Below are 11,586 nucleotides of genomic sequence, written 5' to 3' on the forward strand. Positions count from 1 at the left end.
TAACACCATTAAATATATTTTGTGTCCTTATACTACACACACCTATAAATTTGAATATACACACGTGTAATTTTTAGACACACTAAAACAACTTCAACAAACACATCGTTTAGTCTCGTTACAGTGTATTACTTGAACGCTTTTTTGCAGTTCTGGCTGATGAATCGATTGTTTTTAATAGAAATTTAATATAAATAAGTCAGAAAATACAAATAAATTAAACTTGACTCCATCTTTTAGTAAATTAGAGATTACCATTGAACTACACAAACCAGCATTTTAGGGAGCTCTTTAAAAGACGAAAACGATAACAACTATGAAACATCTATACTATAATAGTGGATAGATTTTTATAAACGCGTTAGATCGTTGATCTTATACTTTGACAAAGAGCAAAGGGTGACGTCTAGCGAGCCAGGTCACTATCTAATTCGTCCGAGTTCAAATACATAGTTTTTTTTTTTAATAAAGTGTGAATTTAAGAAAAATAATCTTTCCAGCCAAGGAACATGCTTTGCCTCCACCGGCACAGCAGCAGAACTCTTTGCCTCAGCACTGAACATCCTGACTGCAGCACAATGCATCGTGCCTGACATGCAGAGTCAATATAACGCTTTACCAGGTGAAAAATTGACCACTACTCTGTTCATTCCAAGATTTCATTTAATATTATGGAAAATATTCAAAAATGGATAGAAACTTACAATATTTAAGTAACAAATTATTCTGATTATTTTACATGTAAGTAAAGCCTCAATAGCTCAACGGCAAGAGCGGGCGGACTCACCGCCGAAGGGTGGTGGTTCGATCCCCGCCTCGTTGGTCTATTGTCGTACCCACTCCTAATACAGTCTTTTCCGACTAGTTGAAAAAAAAAAAGTAAAACTTAGAAGTAAATCCATAGTGATGATTGCCCCAAATGCCTGGTTTGAACGATACGTATCATTAAGTGTTTGCCGCAACTTTCAGAAAAGACTCAAAAATATAAGCCTAATAATATTAATATTCTTCTTTTAACAAATTTTTACCGATGTTTAACTTTGCAGATCAAGACACATACGACTTCATCATTGTGGGAGGAGGTACGGCTGGTAGTGTTGTAGCAAGTCGACTGAGCGAAGTAAATGACTGGAATGTGTTGGTGCTTGAAGCTGGACCCGAGCCACCTATTGAATCTGGTGTACGTATTAAATAACATAAATTAAATAATTTTAAAACACATTTGCTCGTGAAATATCGCTTATTTCACCAATTTCAATATCGTAATGTTTAATATTACATTATGCACATGTGCCGTAATGTAATATTAAACCTTTGTCATCCGTCTAAAAACGAACAGTACTTTTTTAAATCTTACCAAAGAGTTTTTATGTCAGAAAAAGTGCTCAACATTTTATGAATAAAATTAACTTTGTGAGATAAAATATAATAAATAAACATTTATTTCTTTAATTTTAATAATTTTGACAAAAAATTACAACAATAAATCTGTAACAGAAACACAAAATATTAATTTACTTTATTTGTAATACTGGCTTTTTTTTTTGGTGCATTTGCCGAAAAAAAACGCACGCACGTTACTATCTCCATCCCCTGGCAACGTACTGCCAAGTACCTAGGCGTTACGTTCGATAACCGCATGAGCTTCTCCATGCACGTTAACAAAGCGAGAAAAAAGGCCGCATACGTAATGCACCGCCTTTACGCTATGATAAATAAGAAAAGTAAATTCTCCCTCCGCTCAAAGCTAACGCTTTATAAAACTACGATCCGTCCGATCTTAACCTACGCTAGTGTAGTGTTTGCCCACCGTCCCAAAGCGACCCTTAGGCCGCTTCAAACCCTACAGAATCGTTTTCTGCGTCAAATCACGGGCGCGCCGTGGTTTTTACGCAATAATGACCTCCATAGAGATCTAGAATTACCGACAATAGCTAAGTACATGAAACAGCTCTCTCAAAACTATTTTGACAGAGCTGCCATCCATCCCAACCAACTAGTGGTTGAGGCCTGCAATTACACTCCCAACCTAAACGCTAACTGCAAGCAGAGGCGTCCCAAGAACGTCCTTTACGATCCAGACGATGACATAACAACCGACAATGCTTCCCAGGTAACACAATCACAAGCTACACAGCGTCTTCGCCGGCGAAGACGAGGTCCCCGATATCTAACGTCACCCGGACGTGGGTTTTCTAACTCACGATCTTGGGGGCGTCCGGACTGATTCACTCAGGTCACGGTTACCTCCTCCAGAATGGCCTTCTAAGCCGAGGTCCGAGTCTCATAGGAGACGCCCTTAGAGAGCCGTTCCGTCCTCTAAAAAAAAAGTTCCGTCGTAAAAAAAGTTACTATCTGTGCAAAAGTTACAATGTCATGTTTTCCAATGACATCAAAATGTCATCTTATGGAAAACTGGCAAAGATGCAAATTTATTTTTAGAAAGTGTGTTCAAAAAGTGTGTTTCCTCGCAAACGTGTTATAAAACGTCGTATGACATACGTGCGCTTTGATAATTACAGCCTCTGCTTACTATAGCTCTCGCCAAGGTTCGAGCTTGCAACATCGCCTCTGCTGTAATTTCCAACTTACCGCATTTAAATCATAATGTACTATTAGATAATAAAAACACTTTTGTTATTAAACTGTTCTCTGAATTTTAAAGCACAGAAAAAATTGGACATTAAAAAGAAACGACAATTTTGAGTTTAGTTTATAATATAAAAAATTAGTTAATAATAAAAAGCATATTTATTATTAATTAATTGGGGTATATAACTCAAATTATGCTTTCGTCTTGAAATGAGGAGGATCTTATATTGATAATATGTCTATTGTTGTAGATACCAAACCTAGAGGGTGCGCTTTATTTAAGTAAATATGACTGGCAATACGTAACAAAAAAGGACAGTAAAAGACTTCAAGGATTACGAAATAATCAAGTACGATGGCCTCGAGGAAAAATGCTTGGTGGGTGCAGTTCCATAAATGCGATGTTTTACGTAAGAGGAAACGATTATGAATTTGATACTTGGGGTAAACAAGGAAATCCAAGCTGGACGTCGGAAAATGCAAACTACTATTTTAGAAAAGCTGAAAACTTACAAGATATGAAACTTAACGAAGATCCCTCGGTTTGCTCAGCATATGGTCATGATGGACCGCTTGTGGTTAATACCTTTAATTCATCGTATTCAGAAACTGTACAAAACGTATTAGATTCATGGAATCACATTGGAGTTAAAAAAGTACTTGATATTAATGCTGCCAAATATCAGGGACGTGGTTTATGTGCCGTAGCTAGAGCAATTGCTGCGAATGGAGTAAGACAAAGCACTTATAAAGCTTACTTGTCTACAGCTACCGACAGAAGTAATCTGAAAATTGTTACAAATGCTTTTGTAACCAAAATATTAATTGATGATAACGGGCAAGCCTACGGTGTCGAGTTTGAAAAAAATGGTAAACAAGAAACGGTTTATGCTGGTAAGGAAGTTATTGTTAGTTGTGGAGCTGTAAATACTCCCCAACTATTAATGTTGTCGGGAGTTGGCCCTAAAAATCACCTGTTATCGAAAAATATATTCTGTAAAGCTGATTTGCCTGTTGGTAAGAATTTGATAGACCACTCATACATTCCTGTTATATTTTACGGTGATAAACCAGGGCCAGACAAATTTGACCGAACGTACGAGGCAATGAAATACCTATATGATAAAACCGGATTGTTAGCACAGGGAAATATAGCAAATATGGGTGCTTTTTACTCTAGAAATGAAAGTCTGAGTTACCCTGAGTTCCAAAGCCACCTTATAATATTTCCACAAAAATCTTCTGTGGATGCCGCTCGCGCGTATCTTAATGTTTTCAAAGACAGTGTAGTAGATTCTATGACACGATATCATGAAAATAAAACAATGTACATTTGCACCATGCATGTATTACATCCAGAGTCCAGTGGCTCCATATATTTACGATCATCAGATCCACACGATCATCCAATTATTGAACCCAATTATTTGGGCGATTACAGAGACGTTCGAGCATCAGTCGACGGTATAAAAATCATTACAAAATTATTAGATACTCCATATTTTAAATCAATTAACGCTTTTATTCCTAGAATTAATGTGCCACCATGTAGTAAATACGAATACCCAAGTGATCAGTACTGGGAATGTTATTCAAGACATATGACACACACTGTCTTCCATCCTTTAAGAACAGCAAAAATGGGTCCAAATCCAAGAGATTCAGTCGTAAATAACTACTTACAAGTTCATGGCATTGACTTTTTACGTGTTATAGATGCTAGTATAATGCCGACTCAGACTAGTGGTAACACTATGGCACCTACCATCATGGTTGGAGAAATGGGCGCTGACATGGTCAAGAACGACTATTTTGTGCAGTAGATAACTGATATTACTTATGAATCTAACTTATTTAAAAATTCCAGGATAAATAAAATCTACATTACAAAAAATTTGAGTTTTATTTAAATAAATAGAAATTAAAATGAACGAAAACCGGCGATAATTAATAAGAAAATTAGTGTGCATTATTCGAAGGAAGCATTATGTAAGAAATGCTTAACTTCTATCATTATAAACATATATATCACCACCATAATTATACATACTCTGACCATCCTCTGAGAATATTGATACTTATTATGAGTAAGTACGCGTGATAGATGTTATTATAAATACATTAATCCTAGACTACGAAATCATATCATCAGGTGAGATCATGAGATCGTCACTTATCCTCTTAAATTATGCAGTCTAAGATGTGATACAGCGAACTAAGAAGAACGCTTTCATTTCCTGTATAATCCAGAGAGACCCTTTTTTTATTCTTTACAAGTTAGCCCTTGACTACAATTTCACCTGATGGTAAGTGATGCAGTCTAAGATGGAAGCGGGCTAACTTGTTAGGAGGAGAATGAAAATCCACACCCCTTTCGGTTTCAACACGTCATTGTACCGGAACGCTAAATCGCTTGGCGATACGTCTTTGCCAGTAGGGTGGTAACTACCCACGGCCGAAACCTCCTACCAGCCAGACCTGGACTAATTAAGAAAATCTCAATCTGCCCAGCCGGGGATCGAACCCAGGACCTCCGTTTTGTAAATACACCGCGCATATCAGTGCGCCACGGAGGCCGCCAAAATTTTCTTGAAATTGGACCTCCCAAATTTAGTATAGACTTACTTAGGATCCTAATGATTATTTCTGTCATTTATTATCTTAAAGGCCATGGGTTCATTGGCAAATATATTTATAAACGTACAGCAAAAACAATTGGGGTCAGGAGCTATTAAAATTTGTATCCGAGTGTCTTCGTAAGATAAGTGGTGAGGTAATATAAAATTGAAGTAAATAGCAATCTGAGACGAATGTGATGTCGCTCGATCACGTGTTGGCTCGTGTCGACGCTAGGTGGCGCAACTTGTTTCCGTAAAAAGTTGGGTGTTAGAGAGGGGTAGCGATCGGTTGGCGGGAACTTTTGAACTTCTGCTGAAAATATTGACATCCTTAATTTTCAAGACTGACAGATAACACCGATGATGCAAACCGTGCCATATCGCATGTCACATTGGTTCACTGCAAACAACTTACTTTTAAATGCAAAAAACTAATTGTGTAGAGTAAACATAATAGTAATGAATACTATATGTTATAAAATTACATAAGTCCATAATAATCAATGATAAAACACTGAAAATAGAGAAATCCAGTTTTCCTAGGAGTGATCTTGGATTGTAAACTTCAGTGGGGTACTCATTTCGAGAAACTGTCGGGTAAATTTAGCACAGCAGCTTTTGCAGTGAGAAAATTAAGACTGTAGTTAATTGACTGTAGTGAATTAAGAGTTTACTGATGAGGATACAGCTAGGCTCGTTTATTTTGCCTACTTTCACAGTGTGATGTCTTACGGTATACTATTGTGGGGCAAAGTTGTTGATATAAATTCTATTTTTATAGTTCAGAAAAGAGTAATCCGAGCAATATATAAACTAAAATCACTAGAATTCCTTGGTGAAAAGTTTAAAGAAATAGGTGTACTTAGTAGCCTGTCAATAAATATATAACAATATTTTCCTTGTAAGAAAAACAACAATATGTACAAACAAAAACTAGATCTAAACCCCCGTTTTTCTAGACACGGGCATAAGTAAATTATATTCGCTGATCGTCTTCAAAAACTAAAAAATCTTTCGTAGGTTTGGGTGTACTCTTCTATAACAAGATCCCAAGACAGTCCTGCTAATGCATAAGCTTAAGCAATGTGTTAGAAACTTTGTCGAGGTTACTACACAATTTATGAGTTTTTTAATGATAAAGATGCTTGGAGGCCATTGGATCAGCTTCTACCTCCACACAGGAAGTAAAACTAAAATAAATTTTAATGATATTAAATTATTCAAATGTTGTATGATTTATTTTTCAAAAAAGCAACTGTTGTGTTTCTTGCCGGCTCTTCTTAGCAGAACCTGCCTTCCGAACTGATGGTAGAGTCTTTAGGTACAAATATTCAAACTTGACGTTTCAAAAGTGCTTGTAAACTAAGCCTTACGTCATCGACCCATATTCGGCTCACTGCTCAGCTCGAGTCTCCTCTCAGAATGAGAGGGGTTAGGCCAATAGTCCACCACGCTGGCCCAATGCGAATTGGCAGACTTCACACACGCAGACAATTAAGAACATTCTCTGGTATGCAGGTTTCCTCACGATGTTTCCCTTCACCGATTGAGACACGTGATATTTAATTTCTTAAAATGCACACAACTGAAAAGTTGGAGGATGCAAACTAAGCCTACTTGAAATAAATGAATTTTGAATTTGAATTATTACTAAGACGGGAAACTCAGCGGGCGACAAAGCTCACTTAGAATATCTCCGTGTGAATGAATCAGAATATAGGAGAGCCGCAGTAGAATCAAAATCACCGTCATATCTCATAGAGTCTCGTGGATGAAGTAGTAAAGAGCAAGGCAAGTAGTCCGATGGACGACGGCGACCTCGCACTAAAAAGCGTAGTGTTGATCAGCCCCCCACTAAGTTACAAGGAGCCGCTTGTTTCTAGCGACTCGACCTCAAAACCATGGTGTTTGGTAATCCGTAAAAGTAGTCTATACATAGATAGATAGATATTCTTTATTTGCACACCGCAAATAAAATAAAAACATATTAAGAAGTGATCAGCATACAAAAGGCGGCCTTATCGCTAAGTAGCGATTTCTTCCAGGCAACCTTCGATTTAGGAAAACTTAAGGACAACAGCAGGTGACGTAAAACAAAAATAACCATAGTATTAGTAATATACATACATACAAATAATATACAAACTAATACATAAACAAAATTACACAAATACCTACAATATATAAATGAAATACATATCATGATATAGTAATAAATACATTATAAAATCATATTGAAGAGAAAAAATTTATACAGATCGTCCTTACTGCACCAGATAGTGACTCTTTACGGCATTTTTAAAAATGTCCAGTGACTTTGTTTGCCGTATGTTCAAAGGGAGAGCAGAGTCTAAGTCCAGCAGTGGACTTCCATCGCCTGATAGTGATGGTGATCACTGAATGGAACCCGCGACATGTCAATTAGGTATAAAATAAGAAACATTAAGGAAAAGGAAAACATTTAATGAGTTTTTATTAACATTAAAAAGCTTTTTACTTGAAAAAGTACATTATAAAATAAATGGTATTTTGACCGAAAACAATAAATCCGCCTCTCTACTTATCTTATCTTATGTTATGTTATGTTAAGTTAAGTTAAGTTTTACTTTGTAGTTACAACACCCTCACAGGGTTCCATTTGTAATAATTATGACATTTTATCTATGACATGTGTTAAATATTATAATGGAAATGTAACTTAAATGAATAAATGAATAAATAAATAAATAAATAAGGTGCCTCATAAACTGTTTCATTATTAAAACAACATAGTAACACACATTACCTACCTAAAACGTGGTTCAGTGTAATACAAAAAAACATTATAACAAAGCAGTCGCTCAGTAAACACATATCTTTTTGTTTTTGAAAAATATACATAATTTGCATAACTATATAAATAGGAGTGAAGTTGAGATGACCTCATTGCAACGGCCAAACCGTAAGAAGAAATGGCGGGGTAAGTACAACTTTTTAAAATTTTACTGTTCTTTTTTTTTTGGAGTACTGCAAGGAGCATGCATGAGGAATGCTCTTTTCTTATGTTGTGTTCTTCTATATTTTTTCCACTCATGATTTAATGATGATATAGCCACAAATTTTCAAATATATTTTATTGAGCAGGCTATATCGCCACACTACTAAGATGTACTTAATGATTTAGCGATTAGGTATGAAATGATAGCGCGTAAAAACTAAATGCATACGTATTTATAACACGCCGGTAAGCAGTACACACTGTACATCCATCCATGTGAGGTGTAAGATTATAATATATAGTTAAAGTAAAAAATATATATATTTTTATAAAAAACAAAAAATCTGATTGCAATCTGAAAGTAAAATGAACTAAGAAGTACTTATCACGTTTACTTATCACGTTACTTTATGTAGATAGCTTATGTATTTATTTAATTATTTGATTAATACGTTCAGAGTTATCTCACCACCTCAGAAGTCCGAATAGGTTATAAATAATTATATTTTATTAATATAAACTTTATCAGAAAAACGACTGTTTCATAATACAGTTTTCCATTACTCTCAAAATTTCAACGTGACTCCACTGTTTTTTTTAACTAAATAATATTGTTTGAAACTGTAACGTTGTAGAGCAAAACTCTCAAAACTTTAATTTTTCTCAAGAAAAACTGGAAACAAGAAATAATTGTCTGACACCAATATCATTGGGAGCAGAAAAAAAACCCATATGCCAATGGAGACAAAACACTTAAGTCTCGTCCTGCTCACACCTATAAAGTTGCACCTTTACTCTTGCAATTATTATTCTTTTAACATTAAATACATGTATTATTATCTATGTTCTAAAAGTTTTATAATATATTTATACAAAGGATTTTATCAACAAACTGTATAGCGTACTGGAAAAATGTGTGAATAGAAATTAAACTCTATTAATAAGTCTATTAAATCTAATTTCCTTTGGAATTTAAAGAGAGGTAAATCCGACCTGACAAGGATGCTCGACGGGATGCGGTGTGTCTCGTTCTTTCATATTATCAGCCTAAAAAAGGTTTTTTCTTCAGTAAAAACTTCTCACACTTGTGAACGCTGTGTATTAAAGATGTCTTTGATAGTTAATAAACACTCCCCTTTTCCACTCAAATCACCCCGCCTATCCCAAGTAACCCATAAATAATAACACAACAAGAAGTGTGGACAGCTCGACCATACTAAAGCCGACCGTACGACGACCGCCTCATATCGCAAGTCATTCCGATCACTCTAAATCCCTACTATTTACGGAAACAAGTCGCGCCACCTAGCGTCGGCACAAACCAACACGAGATCAAATGACGTCATATCCGTCTCAGAGTACTATTTCCTACACGGCCTCTCCTCATACGAGTACGAGGACTTCCTTGGACTCCCCTGATTTCTCTGTTTCTCCTAATCAAGCAGTGACCTGTAAAATAACTTGCATAACTCCTGAGTCACAGGCATCCCCCTCGAATCAGTGGTAAGACGTTGAACTTAACTCTTTAGCCCCTAGAGTCAGTGGTAAGACGTTGAACTTAACTCTTAAGCCGCTAGAGTCAGTGGTAAGTCGTTGAACTTGACTCGCAAACTCCTAGAGTCAGTGGTAAGATGTTGAACTTGACTTGCAAACCCCTAGAGTCAATGGTAAGAAGTTGAAATTGACTCGTAAGCCCATTAGAGTAAAGTGGCAAGACGTTGAACTTGACTCCATCAATAATTAGTGCTCGGTCAATTCGACTTCAACTAACAATTCTATGTGATTTCTGTAAAAACTATTTCATTTTGGTAATTGTTCACTTTCATGTGGGTAATGAGATCCTTATCCCGCTTGTGATTTTAGCAGAAGCTTCATAAGTGGATTTAAAAAATAAGAAAACCAAGAATGGAAGAGAATGACCTTGAGTGGAGTCACGCACTTGTCCACGCTGTGTGTAGGGTTTAAGACGTCATTGACAGTTAAAAACAATCCACTCAAGTCATTTTTCCCGCTTATCCCGAGTAACCCTTAAAGAATTACACAACAAGAAACGTAGACGGCTCGAAAACTACGAGCATTCTAAAGCCGACCGTACGACGAGTGCCTTCTAACGCAAGTCATTCCCGCCAACCGATTGCTACACCTCTCTAAATCCCTATTCTTTACGGAAATAAGTCGCGCCACCTAGCGTCGGCACGAGCCAACACGAGATCGAGCGACGTCATATCATGTTATATAGGTTGATAATAAAGACCAAAATTAATATGCCAGCTGGTCATAGATACCTTTTTATATTATAATCTTTAAAACTAGAGCAATTGAGCTAATTATTTACCAAAAGTACATTTCCAGCCAAGCAACATGCTTTGCCTCCACCGGTACAGCATCAGAACTCTTTGCCTCAGCACTGAACATCCTGACTGCAGCACAATGCATCGTGCCTGACATGCAGAGTCAATATAACACTTTACCAGGTGAGGAGAGGTTGACTATATCTCTTTGCATTCTAAGATCACAAAAAATGCTTTAATACATAAATATACAATAAATAATTTTTAAAGGTACAAATAAAGGTAAAGGTAAATATTTTAATATAAATTAATTTAGCTATATGAAAAATTTTTGATCTATATAAACATTGTGGTTTATATGCCGTATCTTTTTCATTGAATTGCATTACTTCGTATTTTTTATTTACCTTCTTCAAGTTTTAGATTACTTAGGCTTTGTTTTTGTCTTCATATCAAAGGATATGATTTAAGATCCTTTTTAGAAATCAATTTAATATCTGAAATGAACCTACTCGTATCTTCAGAAACCTCTTTCTCACAACTTTTATGCCAGTTTGTGTATGGTTAAAACGATATGTTTTTTGTTATGTATTTTAATTTGGCTTACTTACAAAAAAGACCCAAAAATGTACCATATATAAATCTATTTTTTAACTAACGTTACCTTAACATTATGTAAATTTTTAGATCAAAACACTTTTGATTTCATTATTGTGGGAGGAGGTACGGCTGGTAGTGTTGTAGCAAATCGACTGAGCGAAATAAATGACTGGAATGTGTTGCTTCTTGAAGCTGGACCCGAGCCACCTATTGAATCTGATGTATGTACTAAATAAAATAAATAAATTTGATAGTATTTTTTTATTAAACGTTCTAGACTGAAAAATCTAAAACAACATCACAAGGAGCTTTAAGACATTACGTTCAATATCAAAACTTAACACGCTAGTTATAAAGAAGTACCAAACACTAATGTATATTTTATTATCATATGAAAAAGATAAAATTGCATTCGTCTTGAAGTTAGAATGAAAATAATAATTACATTAAGAATTTGTTTACAGATTCCATACCTACATAGTACGCTTTATTTAAGTAAATATGACTG

At 35.6% G+C, this 11,586-nt stretch overlaps 1 protein-coding gene across 1 annotated transcript; it reads left to right on the plus strand.

Moving 5' to 3' along the window:
* The first annotated feature begins 2,865 nt into the window (after positions 1 to 2,865).
* LOC112052832 (ecdysone oxidase-like) lies at positions 2,866 to 4,447 on the plus strand. The gene has a single exon (XM_024092056.2). It carries the CDS (start codon positions 2,964 to 2,966, stop codon positions 4,413 to 4,415), a length of 1,452 nt encoding a protein of 483 aa, XP_023947824.2. The 5' UTR covers positions 2,866 to 2,963; the 3' UTR covers positions 4,416 to 4,447.
* Positions 4,448 to 11,586: the final 7,139 nt, after the last annotated feature.

This window comes from Bicyclus anynana, chromosome 11, assembly GCF_947172395.1.
Source record: "Bicyclus anynana chromosome 11, ilBicAnyn1.1, whole genome shotgun sequence".
Taxonomy (NCBI): Eukaryota; Metazoa; Arthropoda; class Insecta; order Lepidoptera; family Nymphalidae; genus Bicyclus; species Bicyclus anynana.